At 35.4% G+C, this 19,280-nt stretch overlaps 1 protein-coding gene across 1 annotated transcript in view; it reads left to right on the top strand.

Moving 5' to 3' along the window:
* The window catches only part of Dnah6 (dynein axonemal heavy chain 6), a 275,338-nt gene that overhangs the window by 224,590 nt on the left and 31,468 nt on the right, over positions 1-19,280 (top strand). Inside the window, exons 60-63 of the mRNA XM_026413801.2 lie at positions 1,535-1,768; positions 8,596-8,731; positions 9,625-9,791; positions 15,018-15,208. Of these exons, the coding sequence (XP_026269586.2) occupies positions 1,535-1,768; positions 8,596-8,731; positions 9,625-9,791; positions 15,018-15,208 (728 nt within the window). The remainder of the gene's footprint in view (positions 1-1,534; positions 1,769-8,595; positions 8,732-9,624; positions 9,792-15,017; positions 15,209-19,280) is intronic.

Raw genomic sequence — 19,280 nt, forward strand, 5'->3', positions numbered from 1 at the left:
AGGGAAGAATGAAAGCACTCTGGATTGTGCAGAGGGAAGTGAGGGGGAGAGTGGGGCTGTGGTGTTGGCAAGGACAGTAGAATGAGATAAACATTATTTTATATATATATGACTACTGGTATGATTCTGTACCATGTGCAGCCAGAGGAATGAGAAGTTGTGCTCCATTTGTGTACAATATGTCAAAATGCATTCTATTGTCATGTATAACTCATTAGAACAAATTTTAAAAAAATAGAAGGGAGACCGGTAGAATAGAATAAGGGGACCAGGGGGAGAGATGGGAGGTCCTGGGGAATGAAATCAATCAAACATTTTATACACTGTGTGCACATATGAATATATTATATAACAAATCCCACTGTTGTGTGTAATTATAATAAGTCAATAAAAGGGGGGAAAATGCCTCCCTTGCAAGCTTAAACGCCACTTTCTCCAACAAATCCTGCTGCTGGAGCTGCACACATCTGGAGGTTAACCAGGCTGGACATCTGAAATGCCTCACTCACATGACTGGGCTGTTGGCCCCAGTGCCTACAGTGGCCTCTCCATGTGGTTTGGCCTTCTCACTACAGGGCAACTGGGTTCCAAGAAAACATCTCCTCAAAGCACAGGTGCAAAGAAACCAAGGTGGAAGATCCAAGGCTTCCTCTGACCTAGCCCTGGATGTCATGCAACAGCACTGCTGCCACGCTGTTGGTCAAGCAAGGTCACTAAGGATACCCCAGATTGGAAAGGAGGGAATTTAGACTCCATCTCTCATGGAAGGAGTAGCAAACATTTCAGTGGTCCTTCATCTAGCACATTTAATATGCTGCATATGATGCTTACTTACCTCACATTGCTTTGCATGACAGCATTTCCCTCTGGCTGCAGTCTGACCTACCAGGAGTAAAACCTCAAGCAGGAGTAAAACCTCACCCATCCCTATATGGTCTAAGGCCACCTTTGATCCTCTTGTGCCTAATCCCACAATGCCACCATCTCTACTGTCTTCCCAATGTCCTGATGATGTAGGGCACCTTTAGGGAAGGGGCCTAATTCCAAAATTTCCAGGTAGAAAATTTTAAAGTCCCCTTTAAAATCAATTTCTCTTACATTTCAAGACAAATTCTAGCACATTGTTTCCACATCCTAAAAGTTATCTTGGGAAAGTGCTGAAAAGAGTGCACGACCTTGCCTTGCCCTTATGGTTTTCATCCTAAAAGAGTTTGTCAAATCTGAATTGATGATGTGAAAAGACTAGTCCTGCCAGGTAACCTCCATTTCCAAAACTTCCTGTCTCACATCAAGATGATCCATTTTAAACATTGTCAAGAGATTGGCATTGGTCCATTTGTGAAAAATGGGAAAGGAAGGGGAATGCAGAAAACATCACATTCAATTTTGGATGAAGTCTAGGTTTTTCAATATTCACCTCCCATGATGCTGTTTGCTCACTGAATCTAGGGTGGGGAGGGATAGGAGGGACCGGGATTTTCTTTCTTCACAGAAAATGAATTAAATCAGACATATTGTTCCCTCTTCCACACAGTTGTTCAATACAACAATAGAAACTTCTGTGAAGACAGATGATCTACAGCATCGCCTGAAAATACTACTGGAACAAACTCTCCTAACTGCTTATGTCAATGTTTCAAGAGGACTTTTTGAACAACATAAGCTCATCTATAGCTTTATGCTCTGTGTTGAGATCATGCGTCAGCAAGAATTGCTAACTGAAGCTGAATGGAATTTCTTTCTCCGAGGTTCTGCAGGACTGGAAAAGGTACCTATTACACATTTGGATGGTGCATGTTATTATAGATAGAGCCCATAAGCACATACCAGTGCTCCATGAAGACCGTGGTAGCTGAAGGTTATACACTTGACTGTGTGGCCCAGTGTAGAGGAAATTGTAGGTCAGGAGGCCCATTATTATTACCTCCAGCTAGCTGCATAATTTTGGTAACGCTTTACCTCATTATGCAACAGTGCCCTCATCTGCAGAAAAGGAATATCAGGAGTAACCAGTGAGCTGGTAGAAGTGAACCTGTTTTTAAAAGTTAACTATCTTGTGAAATAGGAAGAGCTAAAAATCCAGCAAAAGATAAGGTTTCACAGATTGGTCAATACTCTTTGTGAAATCATGACCTCTCTTGCCTAGAGATCTCTCTCACTAGAAACTATGGGCAGTATATAATAATTTGATTGCTATCTCCTGTGATACTGTAATCCAAGTTCTAAAGTTCTCTTCTTCATTTTCATTCTTTTGTCTAATTTTCTCTAGCTGCTTAAACTGACCTAACTTGTCTATGTACTATAAGCCTTGCACCTCACAGAAATGAGTTCCCACCCTTCCCTTGAGATTCCCTCTTACCTCTACTCTAAACTCTTGATTTGGCCTTTTGTTCTCAAGTCCTGTGCTTGGATCCTGCACACCTAACATATGAACCTGTTTTCTAGGATTCAATCCTCAGTATATCACTGAGAGGTTGGACTTGATATTTTTATTTGACTCTCAAGACATGCTCCCAAGACAAGCCCATCTAAGACCTTCCTCCCCAACTCCTTCCCACCTTGCAAACAAACATATTCTGTTAATTCTCTTTGGATGTATCTTATCTCTATACAGTTCATATGAACAGAGGACTTATGAGTTTTATGTATATCATCTCATTTATTCTTCTCAATATTATTCTTTTTAATCTTTTTGGGGGGCACTTAGCCACTGAGCTATATCCATAGCCCTTTTATTTATTTTTTTTTATTTTGAGGCAGGTTCTCACTAAGTTGCTTAGGTTCTTACCAATTTGCTAAGGCTTGTGATCACACTAATTTGTTGAACTTGTGATCCTCCTGCCTCAGCCTCCTGAGCCACTGGGACTAGAGACATGTACCACCAAGCCTGGCTCAGTATTATTCTTGAATAGGTTCCTGGTTTTACCTCTATTACAGGTAAGGTAATAAGGAAGGCCCATAAAGGTTAAGTTACTTTATCATAGCAGCCTTGTTTACAGTTTTCTCATGTAGAGGTTTGAAGAATTTTCCAGAATCACACTAATGCATGGCAGGGTCTAATTAGTCTAAGCTTCCAAAGTCCTTGCCCATTTCAGTATCAGCTACTACTTTTCATGAGCAGTATATTTTGAAAGGGAGTTTAAAATATGTTTTAAATATGAACAAGTAGAAACTTAAAATTACCCATAAATCATCTTCCCTATAGCATCTTTGTACTTCATATATTTGTCACATTTTGGTAATTCTCAGACTATTTATTTTTATTATATCTGTATGGTGATCTGTGATCACTGACTTCTGATGTTACTATTATAATTGTGTTGAGATGCCACAAACCATGCACATAGAAGACAATGACTTCTTCACTGTCCAATTTCTCTTGCTCTCCTTGGGTCTCTTTAAGTTTAGAGAAGAAGGCATGTTGAAAGCAAACACAGGCCAAAAGCTAGGCCTTTTACACCAAGCAGTAAGTGATATTGTAAATGCAAAGAAAAAGTTCTTGGAGGAAATTTAAAGCAATACTCCAGTGAATACAGAAAAATTATATATAGATGGATATATAGAGATATATAGATGGATAATACACACACACACACACACACACACACACACACACACACACACACACGAGCAACCTTATTGCTCATATGGCATATATCACACTAGCCACAACATTCCCAGAGCAAGACGCCAGCTCTTTTCAATTTGCTGAAGATCAAGAAAGATGAGGAAGCTGCAGAAGAAAAGTTTGAAGCCAGCAAAGTTTGGTTTATGAAGTTTAAAGAAAGAAGCCACCTCCACAACTTAAAAGTACAAGGCAAAGTAGGTGTGACTATAGAAGTGCAACAATTTATCCAAAAGATCTAGCTAAGATAATTGATGAAGGTAGCTACATTAAACAACAGATTTTCAATATGGATGAAACAGCATTCTGTTGGAAGAAGATGCCATCTAAAGCTTTCATAGCTAGAGAGAACTCAATGCCTATCTTCAAAGATTCAAAGGCAGGGCTGACTCTTGTTAGGGGCTAATGCTGGTAATGATTTTATATTGAGCCAATGCTCAAAATGCTAAGGCAATTAAGAATTATACTCTATCTACTCCACCTGTGCTTTATAAATGGAACAACAAAATACAGATAACCTGATTTACTGCATATTTTAAGCCTGCTGCAAAACTTACTGCTGAGGGGGAAAAAAAAGTATTTCTTTCAAAATAATATTGTTCACTAATATTGCACATACTCACCCAACATTTTTGACAGAGATTACAGTATTGATGTTTTCATGTCTGCTAACAACCACAGATCAAGAAGTAATTTTGACTTTCAAGTCTTATTACTTAAGTAATAAATTTTATAAGACTACAGCTACCAGATCTATCTACCTCTAATAGATCTGGGCAAAGTAAATTGAAAAGTATTCAACATTCCAGAACCCATTAAGAACATTTGTGAAATGTGAGAGGAAATCAAAGTAGCAACCTTAACAGAAGTTTGGAAGACATTGACTTCATCTCACATGGATGGCTGACTTCAATGGTGGAGGAAACTGCAGATGTGGTAGATATAACAAGAGAACTAGAATTTGAAGTAGAGCTTAAAGATGTGACTGAATTGCTGCCATCTCATGATAAAACTTTAACAGATGAGGAATTGTTTCTTGTGGATAAGCAAAGAAAGGGGTTTCTTGAGATAGTATCTACTTCTGGTGATCACGTTTTTGACATTTCAAAATAACAACAAGGGATTTAGAAATATAACTTAGTTTATAGAGTAGCAGTAGAGGAGGGACTCTAATTTTGAAAGAAGTTCTACTGTGTATAAAATGCTGTCAAATATCATCATATAATATAGAGAACTCCTTTGCAGCAAACTTCTTTGTTTTCTTATTTAAAGAAATGAAGTTAGGCACAGTGGCACAAGCCTGTAATCTCAGCTACTTGGGAGACTGAAGCCTAAGAATCACAAATTTGAGGCCAGCCTCAGAAATTTAATGAAATCTTATCTCAAAATAAATAATTAACCAAACTTTCCTATGTACACATATGAATATACCATAGTGAATTTCACCTTTATGTAAATCCATGATGTGCTAATTTAAAAAACTGTAAATAGAAGAAAGATCAATAGAGTAGATGGAACAGGGAGGGAGGAGGAGAGGAATAGAGGATGTATTAGGGACTGAACTGGAACAAATTACATTGCATACTTTTTATAATCATGTCAAAGTAACCCCAATATTATGTATATCTATAATGAACTAACAACCCCAACATTATATCTATAATGAACCATAAAAAGATTGGGGATGTAGCTCAGTGGTAGAGAAGAAGGGAAGGGGAGGGAGGGAGGGAGGGAGGAAGGAATTGACACAGCCACTCCAGCCTTCAACAACCACTACCTTGATCAGTCAGCAGCCATCAACTATAAGGAAGATCCTCCACCAGCAAAGAAACTATAACTTGCTGAAGGCTTAGGTGATTGACTGCATTTTTAGCAACAAAGTATTTTTAATTCTTCATGGTATGTGCATTATTTTTTAGACTTGATGCTATTATACACTATAGACTATAGCATAGCATAAACATATGCATCAGGAAATCAAAAAATTCATGTAACCCAGTTTATCCCAATATTTATTTTATTGCAGTGATCTGGAATTGAGCTTGAAATATCTCCAGAGTATCCAAAGTATTCCTGTATAGTTTCTTTTTAAGAGAATTACATCTTCCCAAACTGACTGTGGTAATAATGATAGCAACATATCTGTTAATATACTAAAATCGTTGGATTATATATTTTAAATGAGTGAATCATATGACGTGCAATTTTTATCCAGTAAATCTGTTTTTATATATTCAGGAAATTCTCAAAGAACTAGTTTAAGTCTGTAATCACAGCTATTTCTCTCTTTTTTTAACTATTTACCCACATGTAAGTGCTTCATAGAATGTTGCCAGATTACATTATAATCTTCCTAGAGATGTCTAGGACTGAAATAATTAGATATGAACTCAGCAATGTGATATTGTTACTTGTCACGAACCATCCATACAATGTATGTACCAGATCAGCATGGGAATCCATTGAGTGGGGAAATCTGGTGTCTGGGAACTTACACTGGCAACCCTGCTATAAGATGGCCCAAATACACGTGAACTCCCACCCAGCTCTACCAAAGATCCCACACAGCACTGAAGATGGGGTGACCTGCTACAAACATCAAGCCACACAGCCTCTCAGAGATGGCTGTGACCTGCCAAGATGCCAACTAACCTGCTGACTGCAAGATAGCATGAAGCAAGACTCCACCCCTGAAACCTTATTCCTGTCTTTGATGTACCCCTTTAAATAAATCCCAGTAGCCAATTTATTTATTTATTTATTCTAATTTGTTACATATGATAGAATGCATTACAATTCATATTACACATATAAAACACAATTTTTCATATCTCTGGTTGTACAGAAAGTACAGTCACACCATTCGTGTCTTTAAACATGTACTTAGGGCAATGATGTGTGTCTCATGCCACCTTCTTTTCTACCCCGATGCCCCCTCTCTTCACCTCCCACCCCTTTGTCTTATCTAGACTATACAGATTTAATGCGATTCCAATCAAAATCCCAATGATATTCCTCATAGAAATAGAAAAAGCTATCATGAAATTCATCTGGAAAAATAAGAGACCCAGAATAGCTAAAGCAATCCTTAGCAAGAAGAGCAAAGCAGGTGACATCACTATACCAGACCTTAAACTATACTACAGAGCAATGGTAACAAAAACAGTATGGAATTGGCACCAAAATAGTCCTGTAGACCAATGGTACAGAATAGAGGACACAGAGAAAACTCATGTAATTACAATTATCTTATATTAGACAAAGGTGCAAAAAACATACATGGAAAAAAAGATAGCCTCTTCAACAAATGGTGCTGGGAAAACTGGAAATCCATATGTAACAAAATGAAATTAAATCCCTATCTCTCACCATGCACAAAACTCAAAGTGGATCAAGGACCCTGGAATTAAACCAGAAACACTGCATCTAATAGAAGAAAAAGTATGCCCAAATCTTCATCATGTTGGATTAGGCCCCAGTTTCCTTAATAAGACTACTTTAGCACAAGAATTAAAATCAAGAATCAATAAATGGGATGGACTCAAACTAAAAAGCTTCTTCTCAGCAAAAGAAACAACAATCAGTGAGGTGAATAGAGAACCTACATTTGAGGAGCAAATTTTTACCACACACGCAACAGATAGAGCACTAATCTCTAAAAACCCAAATAACACAGGAGCCATTATTTTTATTTTTAAAAAATTTTAATTGATTTTTTAAAAATAAATGGCATCAGAATGCATTACGATTTTTATTACACATATACAGCACAATTTTTCATATCTGATTGTATATAAAGTATGTTGACACCAATTCATGTCTTCATACATGTACTTTGGATGATGATGTCCACCACATTCCACCATCCTTGCTAACCCCCTGACCCCTCCCTTTCCCTCCCACCCCTCAACCCTATCTAGAGTTCATCTATTCCTCCCATGATCCCCCTCCCTACCCCACTATGAATCCACCTCCTTATATCAGAGAAAACATTCGGCATTTGTTTTGTTTGGGATTGGCTAACTTCACTTAGCATTATCTTCTCCAAAACCATCCATTTACCTGCAAATGCCATGATTTTATTCTCTTTATATTGCTGGGTAATATTCCATTGGGTATATATGCCACATATTTTTTTATCCATTCATCTATTGGAGGGCATCTAGGTTGGCTCCACAGTTTAGCTGTTGTGAATTGGGCTGCTATAAACATTGATGTGGCTGTGTCCCTGTAGTATGCTGTTTTTAAGTTCTTTAGGTATAGACTGAGGAGAGGGAAAGCTGGGTCACATGGTGGTTCCATTCCCAGATTTCCAAGGAATCTCCATTCTGCTTTCCATATTGGCTGCACAGGAGCCATTTTCTAATTGTTCAGCTCCAGCTTCTGTGTTGGCTGGGTCTATCAGGTGCTACAAGCTTCCTTTAAAAATATTTTTTATGACTCTGTGTCTTTTGTTCTTCACTAATTATTTCTGACTCATCTTCTCCTGTGGCTTATACGCTCCATGGGCAGGAAGAAGGACCCCTGAGCGAGGTGCTGGCCGCCTCCCCATAGTTATTTGTTTTGGTATGATATTGCTCACGACTCAGCTTTCCTCACCTTCTAGGTAAGATTATTCAGAATCTGCTTTGGACTCTAGTTCTATAGAAAAAAATCATTAACCATAAGAATGTTTGTGAAGTTGAGGAAGACTGGTGTAAGATGTTGGAGAAGAGCCCAGAAATAGGCTTAACAGATTTAATTTTAACCCTTCACCAGATCAACTTTGTACTCTGCAAATGTCAACCTGAAAAGCTTTTGTCAGCTGCACTTCTACATAGAGGTCTACTATATCTTATTAGTTGTCCCAGAGAAATGGTTATTTTTAACCTACTATTGTAGCTTGAATTTTCACTTAAACAAGGTAAAAGAGCATTTTATTATTGTCTTTGTGAATTATTATTATTATTTTTTTTCCTGTCCTCTGGTAGGATCGCCCTCCTAAGCCTGAAGTTCCCTGGTTATCTACTGCCATGTGGTTTGCATGCTGTGACTTAGAAGAGTCATTTCCAGTTTTTCAAGGAATTACACGATATATATTTTTGCGACCTATTTCCATATGCTTGGGTAATATGACAAAAAAATCTGCTGTACGGCATTTGTAAACAGACTCTTGAATCCTAGCTTTAATATCTCCTTTAACCCTCTTCTGAAATGTGAATGTTTTCTACTAGGAAATTATTCACCTTTAAGAAACTGAATTAACTGTTTTCACAATTTCTTGAGTTGAATGTTTGGCCCATCAATTTTCAATATTTTATGTTTACTATTATACCCCTTTTAAGAATATAGATTTACCTGTAAATATTGCTTTGGTTGCATCCCATAGATTTTTTAAAATTTTTTATTTAAGGATAACATAAATACAGAAAGAATATAAAAACCAAAATCATACAACTATCACAAACCATATACACTCATGAGCCATGACCCAAATCAAAAAATAGAACGGTACCAACAACCCCAAATCCCCTCATACTGTCTTTTCCCCAGAGAAAACAACTGCTCTGAATTAAAACCTTCTATATTGTTTTCCCAACAATATGCTGGTACATGTTCAGATGGTACATTTTCATTTCTATAACTATTCCATGTGCATCATTTCTTGGATACAAATTTCTATATATAACATTTAGCTCAAACTTATTAAGTATGATGTCTTTTTCTGATTTTTTCATGCTTGATCTGTTAAGCATATGACAAAGAGGGATATTTCTGTTATCTTGTGGAGATTTTTGGAGAGTGGAGGCAGGTTTTTTTTTTTTTACTTCTTTCTTGACTTTAAGTGGATCATCCATACTCTTATTTATTTAGGCCCCCTTACTAATTTGAAATTTTATTTGTGATTTTATGATAATTACTCATGCTTCTAATATGATCTTTTAAAATTACCAAATATACATTTCTTTAATTTTAAAGTCAAAACATTCAAATTAAAGCTTTTAAAATTGTGTTTCCAGGATCTTTTAAGACTTATATTAACTCAAGCCAGTTGGAAGACTATTTTGAATTTCAAAAAGAAGACCAATCCATGAGAGAAAAGGAGGCCATACTCCTGGAATATTGGCTCTCAGAATTGAGTTCTTTCCACAAACTAATTCTTATTAAATGTTGCAAAGAAGAAAAGGTAGGGTTTTTTTTATTAATTTTTATTAACTGTTATAATTGTTTCTACTAAAGCTCACCAGTCAGTTATGATCCATAAGTTTGTTTGAGACTAACAATGGCCAGGCCTCTAAAAAATAGAGGCTCTGTATTATTAGTAGAACATGTTATTTTATACAGAAGATAATGAAAGAGAAGATTAGAGAGCCATCCAGGAACTTCATTATCACTTACCTATTGTGCGCTGTTAGGGAACTTATGCCATCTGCATAAATGGTACAGAAGTCTGTTGGAGGCTTTAACAGGGAATTAATCTTAGCAACAATGGGGAGGAAGCATTTGAAGGGTATAAAACAAGTCACCAGACATATTTGAAAACTATTGAAGTAGTCTATGTAAGAAACTGTGGCAACCTGAAATAAGACACAAGTAGTAGATTAAAGAGATGGAAGGGGATGTGATGAGGTGACTAGTGTGGCTCACATTTTTCGTTTTGGTGCCAGTATAGAGAGTGGTACCAAGAACTAAGCAAACATAAAAAATATGTATAGAAAGATGTCATTGAGTCTACAGTGCTTGTCAGCTATCAGGGACATCTTCTTTGCAACATTTAATAAGAATCATCAGCATTGAGTTGAAAAGTAAAACTATTGAGGTTGTTGGGACTGTAGAGGAATAATACACAGTAGAATAAAGGCTCAGGTGTACAAAGAGTGAAACTCTGATGAGAACCAACTTTCAAGAGGCACAGAGGAGGGATGAAGGGCTTTGAGAAAGAATGAGTCACATGAGCAGAAAAAACAACAGGAGAAAGAAGTGCTACAGGAGTCAATTAGGTATGGAATTTCAGTACACAAAAGTTATCAACAAAATGAATGAAGTATTGCAGATAGTTCCAGTTTTTATATCTGTGCATACATAATCTATAATTTTATTATTCTAAATAAATTATATTTACTTACCTGCTAAGAATCCAAATAGTGAATTTGGGAGGCACTGGAAGAAAATGGAAGCTGATTCTTTGGGGAGACAGATAAGAGCAGGAGAAGGGGGAGAGAGAGAGAGAGAGAGAGAGAGAGAGAGAGAGAGAGAGAGAGAGAGAGAATTAACTGGAATTAACTGGAAAAGGCCAAAGTATAGTTGGCAAATATTAATACAGCTTTGAAGAACTTTTATTTGTCTTCACAGGAACATAGAAAATAGGTTATGGGGTTGACCTGGGATACATATGATTGCAATAAAAGTATAGAAGATATAAGTCCATTGAGAATATTGGTAAGAGAAGTTCTGGGAAAAGCAAGAGATAAGAAAGCACTTATAAACAGAAAAGGAAATTTCTTTGGAAGCAGATAAAATTGGACTAGAGGTGTAGAAGATCTGGAAGAATAGAAGTGGTTGTGATGAAAGTTGAGCTTAAAATTTCTATTGTGAAACAGTTCTAAGTAAAGAAAGTGTCCTGAGGTTGGCTGTGAGTGTGGGTGACTGTTCATGAGATAGATGATATGCCCTGGAGTTAGAGGTCAAGGAACTGAGATTGGTGTGGTGAATGTCCACATGGACTCTGAACCTCCCATGGACTCTGATGCTGTCAGGAGAATGCCTGGGACACAGTGGTAAGTCATTTACATTTTGTTCAATGAACAGACATACAACGAACCAAGTGAAACACCTTCATTGAAAATGAAACAGTAGCTACCAGACTGCATGGTGATGAAAATGAGAGGATTACTAGATGGCATGAGTCCCAAAGAAAAGGAAGCTTTAGAGATAAAACCATGAGAACTAAAAAATTCTTGACTATGAGAAATTTTGCACTCATTTCTTTAGCCACCTATTTTGTTTAATGTTTGCTTATTAAGAGAAAAAAAGATAAAGGATGAAGATTTTAGGTTACAAAATATTTAGGAGACAAATCACCTAATCTCTATGTATAAGTTTTATTTAGATTTGATTAAACATACAGTTATTTAAGCATATATACACATACAATTTTATATCAGAGAAAAGTGAATACTGCCTATATATTTGGTGATATTAAGGAACTGTTAATTTTTAGATGTGATTATAGTACTGTGTTTATGGTTTTTAAAGTCTTTATCTTACATAAATATTGAATTACTTAAGGATAAAGTGATATCATGCATGACATTTGCTTTAAAATAATCCTGAGGGCTTAAGGAATGGGTGGATATATCAATGAAATCATGATTGGGCATACCTTAACAAATGTTGAATCGAGGTAAAGTATAAGTTTTATTATTCTTTCATTTTATACACTCTTAAAAATTTCCATAATAAAATCTGTTTAATTCCTAGTCATATCCTTCTACACCTGGGTTCTCTTGCAACATGTCATAGGACAGCTCTCCAAATATGATCAAAGTTATAAATGTTAGACAGTTATACCAATTCACAAAAGGTTAATTGAAAACTCTTAAACCAAAGCACTCAACCTAAAATCTTATGGGTTATTTTACCAAACAAAACTGGCTTCAAAATTAACATGGAGGAGTCAAGGAAACAGATTAGGTTTCAGAAAATAGAGTTAGACACTTGTTCCAGAGAATCCAGGAACTAAATGAGTCAAGACAATTGATGGGATCACAATGAAAAGACAATTAAAGTATGGCAATGTCATACCAGCCTTACTTCTTCCCAATTATATTTAGAACAACTTGCTAAAGAAATTGCAGTTTGAGAGTAAAGAATCAAATTTAGTTTCAAAACTGAAGATCTAGATTCCTATCCAGAAGCAGAAACTTAAAACAAAGATAAGATCTCAGTGATGAGGGATTTCAATGTACTCAGCCTGTTTTCCCAGAGCTGTTCCCAAGCAGGTCAAATGATCCTACTTAATGGAGTTAACTGCTTCTTTGAGAGATAGAGAATACAGGTGGCTTCCATGGAATACTACAGTCTTGCACGTGCATGTGCACCCCCCCCCCCACACACACACACACATAATCAGAAGTAGAATAGACATTATAAACTACTACAGTCTTGCACGTGCATGTGCACTCCCCCCCCACACACACACATATAATACAGAAGTGGAATAAACATTCTAAACACAGAGATGAAATTCCATTTTGTAAAAAATCTCTTAGTAAACTGGTGGTAGACTTATTAGAACTGCATCAGAAAATAGAATGATTATCATCTCAACAATTCTTTTTTAAAAATATTTATTTTTTAGTTGTAGTTGGACACAATACCTTTTTCCATTCATTTATTTTTATGTGTTACTGAGGATCGAACCCAAGGCCCTGCATGTGCTCTACACCTGAGTCACAATCCCAGCCCCATCAACAACTTTTTATTTAGTATAAATATTATTGACACCTACCAGGAAAATTTTTACACATTTGAACTGGCATGAGAAAAAAGAAATTATCATTTAATTCAGAATGACAGAGAATAGTTTATTACCACAGAATAAAAATAAGAAAAATCTTCTACACCGGTGTTCTCAAATTTCAATATGCTTCAGTCACCTTGGAGATTTATTAAACGCAGATTGCTGGGAACTGCCCTCACAGAGTTTCTATGTCTGGAATGAGGCCTAAGAACTGCATTTCTGACAAGTTTCCAGGTACTGCTGCTGATAAGCCCGCAGCCATATTTTATTTATTTATTTATTTACTTTTTAGTTGTAGTTGCACACATTACCTATATTTTATTTATTTATTTTTACATAGTGCTAAGGATTGAACCCAGGGCCTTGCGTGTGCTAGGTGAGCCACCAACCCCAGCCATGTTTTTAAAACCACTATTTTGATGTAATTAAATATATATAGGAAGAAACAATTATTCTTGAAGTAATTAGAGGGGTGAAGAACATCAGGATATATGTCATGACCTACAGCATTATTAGTTTCCAAGTTTAGATTCACCAGGAACTCTCTCCTCCTCAGAACTAATGTTTTAATCCAGTCTTCCTTCACCTAAGGAAGGTGGAAATTTGAGATCCAGTTTCCTCTTACAAAAAAATACATATTGACTCTATAACACTGACAGTTTCAGGCATACTGAGGGATGTCTTGGAACATATCTTCCACAGATAAGGGGGGACTACTGAATTGCCATCCTAGGGAGTATGAGGTGATATCTTGTAGCTTTGCTTTGCATGCTCCTAATGACTGTGCTTATTAGCTATTTGTAGAAATGTCTGTTTAGATCCTTTACCATTTTAGTTATATCATTTGCTTTTTATTGTTGAGTTACAAGAGTTCTTTATAAATTTTAGGTATGATTTGCAAAAATGTTTCCCCACTCTGTGTGTTGTCTTTTTCCTTTCTTTATAGTGTCCTGTGAAGCTCAAACATTTTCTAATTTTGGTGTCCAGGTTATTTATTTTCTACTTTTATTGATTGGGCTAGTGTGTCACATCTAAAAAGCCTTCGCCTAATCCATGTGAGGTTGTATCTCACATGCTAGGTGAGGATGTGCCATAACACATCCTAATTTATATGGGTAAGCACCTGAACACCTTTTCCCAGGTGACCATACAAGGGAAATATGATCCTAGGCCATAGCTCTAGACCAGGTTGGGATACTCCTTCATTTCATCTCTTCAGGTAGACTTTGTATTAGTTCATATCATCACAAGAAGAAGGATGAACACAAATGAGCTATTTTGAGAGAGACCACACTCACATAACCTGTATTATAGCATATTGTTATGCTGTTTTATTATTAGCTATTATTAATCTATTAATATGCTAATTTAGAAATTATTGTAAGTATGTGTTATTGTAAGTATGTATATATAGGAAAAAGCATAGTATACATAGGGTTGAGTAATATTCATGTTTTAGACATCCACTGGAGGTTTTAGAATATATCCCTGGTAGATAAATAGGGACTACCATAAATAGAATGATGAGGAACTTCCCTCTTATCCAACAGTTCTTCTTGCTTGTGAAGTCATGAGAACTAGGTCAACAGATATTGGTATACAAATCCACAGATTATGTCCATAAAAAGAAGTCTACCAATCACAAAAGATTAAGTGCTGAAGTATAGAGCCACCACCACCAGAAGTCAAAGTGGAAATTTAGGATAAAACTGTGAAGGAACCTCATCCAACATACTATTTTTTAGATTTTTTTATTATTTTTTTATTGGTTGTTCACAACATTACAAAGCTCTTGACATATAATATTTCATACATTAGATTCAAGTGGGTTATGAACTCCCAATTTTACCCCAAATGCAGATTAGATTTTTTTTTCTTTTCAAATTTCAGGTGGTTTTTGCTCTTACAGAATTTGTGATAGAAAATCTTGGAAAACAGTTTATAGAGCCACCACCTGTGGACCTGCCTACCCTATACCAAGACATGTCATATAACACCCCCCTGGTGTTCATCTTAAGCACAGGCTCAGATCCCATGGGTGCATTTCAGAGGTTCGCCCGGGATAGCGGATATTCAGAACGGTAAGGTCACATTGTGCAGTTTTTACCTCTTTGTTAATTTGTCTTTGTTCTTACCTACTGTGGAGCATGAACACTACCATTCCAATATTTCACTAAAAAAAAATTAAGATGTGTTAATATTTCTCTATGTATATTATTAAAATGAAATAAAAATTATAAAAGCAGGTATAAACTTCATTTGAGCATAATGATTGTTTTAAGTCTTAAAGTATAATAATGAAATTGAACAGTGATTGAACCGTTTTTAGTATTTAACATATATATATATATTTTTTTTTTTTTTTTTTGCAATAATGGGGATTAAACCCAGGGGTGCATTACCACTGAGCTACATTCCCCAAACCTTTTTTATTTTTTGTTTTGAAACAGGATCTCACCAAGTTGCCCAGACAGGCTTTAAACTTGTAATCCTCTTGTTTCCACCTCCTAAGTAGCTGAGTCTTTCTCATGATAGCTTCCAGTTCTGATGCAGCCTGGTCCCAGGACTAAAAATTACAGGAGGATGAAAGATCCAATCTCTTCATTTGGAGCTTATGGTCTGCATAGAAATATATGTATATGTGTATATATGTACACACACATACACACATATAAACACATATATTATTATATGTGTATATATTTATATATGTGTGAATGTGGTCTCTCCAAATATCTTATATATACAAATATGATATATAGTATATATGTGTGTGTATATATGTGGGCATATATATGTGTACATATACATGTGTATGTGCACACATATGTTTAAATGTATATATGTAATAATATATAAATAATATATTTAATATATTTTAGTATAGTCAATATATATTTAAAATATATGTGAATATATAATATATGTGTGCATATATGTACACACATATGTTCATGCATATATGTATACACACATATATATTTTTTAATAAGGAATTGACTAAGAAGTCCCAAAAGCTGGAGATTCAGAAGAGTTGATAATGTGTAGTTCCAGTCTGAGTCCAAAAGCTTGAGATCCAGGAGAGCTGTTGGTACAAGTTCCAGCCCAAAAGTAGGCTGACTTGAGACACAATAACCAAGTGTCATTTGAGTCTAGTGGCCAGAAAAGACCAGTAACTCAACTCAATAGTTAGGATAAGTTCCTTTGTACTCAGCCCAGATGAGTGTTGAAAGCATGACCCAAAACACACACAGAGCCCACATACAAATCTTGGAGACTTCTTATTGTTGTCATTCTAGGCATTTAATGAAATCACTATTGAATTACTAGCTGATTACTAAGCCTACCAAATAGAGATGTCATGTCTACATGTCAGTATCAACATGCAACAAATAATACAATTTTTATAAAAGTGATTCACAAAAGTCAGTAAACAAACCATGAGTAGCAGCAACAAACACTGGAGAGGGAACAATCTGATTTTTATAGTTGCCACTTTATAATATTCAAAATGTCCACCTTTCAAAAAGCATTGTAAGATATTCAAGCAAACAAGAAGTATGGTCCATTTACAAGGAAAAAAAATCTTAACAGAAACTGAACCTGGTAAATGGTAGGCATTGAACCTACTAGATAAAAAAATGTATTTTATATACTTCCATTTTAAATGATATAGAATAATTATAATTTATAGGGTATTTAAATTTATAAATTGTAATTTATAGTGATGTTTCAGTATATTATACAATGTATAATGATCAAATTAGGGTAAATGGCATATCTGTCACCTCAGACATTTATTATTTCTTTGTGTTGGAATCATTCAAAATTCTCTTTAACCAGTCATTTGAAATAATTAATTGTTGTCAACCATAGTTATCCCAATGTGTTGTAGAACACTGGAGGTTATTCCTCCTATACAGCAGCACCCCTGTACTCATGAACCATCCTCTCTCCAACCCACCCTTTCACATCCTTCTCAGGCAGTAATAACCACTATTCTATTCTCTACTTCTTGACACTTTTACAAATAACAAAGAATATGCAATATTTTATAGACAAAAATTTTAAATCAATTATTTTAAATATACTCATAGCTAAATAAAACATCAACAAAGAACTAAAGGAAAACATGAGAATGATGTCTCATCAAAATAGAGAATATCAGTAAAGAGATAGAATTTATAAAAAGGAACAAAGTAGAAATTCTGGAGATTAAAATTATAATAATTGAAATTTAAAAGTCAATAAAAGGATACATATGGGAGGAGGCAGAAGAAAGAATCAGTAGAGAGAAAAATAGGTCAATTTAGATTCCTCAGCTTCTGAGGAGCAGAAAGGAAAAAAAGAAAGAAGAAAAATTTTTGAACAGAGCCCAAGAGACCTGAGAGATACCACCAACCCCACCAACACACACATAATGAAAGTACCAGGAGAGAAGAGGGAAGGAGATTCAGAAAAAATACCTGAAGAAATATTCTGTTTGAGCTGGTATGTTCTGATTCTCAGAACTTTCACTCAATAGGAATTATGCCAATGGCTTTCCTCATTCTTCAGTTTACAGAAGGCAGATTTTGGGACTGCATGGTCTCTATAATCACATGAGCTAACTCCCATTAAATTTATGTGTGTATCATGGGAAAACACACACACACACACACCACATATAGGTACACATATATAACATTGGTTCAGTTTTTCTGCAAAACTCTAGCACAGTAGGTATGAGATTTCTTTTTGGGATAGTGAAAATATTCTGGAACCAGACTGCAGTGATGATTTTCCAACATTGTGAGTATACTGGAAGACAGTGAACTGTACACTTCTAATAAAAAAAAAATTAAGACACTATTAAAGAAGAAAAACAAGGTGAGAGAACTTTTTTATTACATGTCAAGATTTACTATAAACTTATTATAAAATGAGTTATTTAGATGTTGTGGCACCAGTGCAAGTCTAGACTAATAGATGAATGAAAAAAATAGATAATTCAGAAATGAACTCATGTACGTTGAGATCCTGTTTATGACAGAAGTCAGAGTGAGGAATAAAAAAGGATCTTTTCAATAAATATTCCTGAATTTGCTGGAACAGCCACACACAAAAAAATAATTTTGACATGTATATATAAGGCAAATATATAAAAGGAAAAATAATAACTAGAAAATAATATAAGAGAGTGTCATCCTGGGCAGTGACATTTTTTCTAAATACAAAAAGGTGATCATTTTTAAAAACTGATAAATTAGATTGAAGTACATTAACATATAGGATGTTTATTCATAAAAGGCAGTATTAAGAGTGTTTTAAAGAGACAAGTGACAAAGTGGGAAAAAATACTCGTAGTAAATATAACAGAGGGTTTATATCCAACCTAAAGAACTCAATACAAAAAAGCCACTCAGGAAGTACCACCCAAAGGGTAAACCCTAATCTAATCTATAGATTTTCATTATATAATATTATGTTGATATTACCTCATCAATCATAACAAATGTATCACACTAACACAGGAAGAAACTGGGGGAGGGAAAGGGAGCTATATGTTAACTATACACTCATTGTAAACCAAATTTTGCTCAAAAAATAAGTGCTGTCTATTAATTAAGACTAAACTCAAATAAGTTTGAGGCTGGAGAGGATAAAAAACAATAAAGGACATAGCCAAACAGTCAATTTAAAAAAGCAAACAATTTAAAACCTCAGTGAGACACCACTACACCAGACCTTAACCAAGAGGTGGAGAAAGAGAAACTCTCATCTACTGCTGGTGGAGGTATGGAATGCAACACCATCTTGGAAAACAGTTTGATATTACACAAAAGTTATATGTACACATACTCTGTCAAACAGCAGTTCCACCTCAAGAAATATTCACACAAAAAATGGAGTGCCAACATAAACCAAAAGGTACATACAAAATGTTTTTGAAATCTTAACACCAAAAAATCAAATAACCCAATCAATAAATGGACCAAGGAACTGAACAGACACTTCTCAGAAAATGATATACAATTAATCAACAAATATGAGAAAAAAAATGTTCAATATCTCTAGCAGGTATAGAAATGCAAATAATCAAAACTACTCTAAGATTTCATCTCCAGTCAGAATGGCAGCTATTAAGAATACAAACAACAATAAGTGTTGGTG

The sequence above is a fragment of the Urocitellus parryii genome, chromosome 12 (genome assembly GCF_045843805.1).
Source record: "Urocitellus parryii isolate mUroPar1 chromosome 12, mUroPar1.hap1, whole genome shotgun sequence".
Classification (NCBI taxonomy): Eukaryota; Metazoa; Chordata; class Mammalia; order Rodentia; family Sciuridae; genus Urocitellus; species Urocitellus parryii.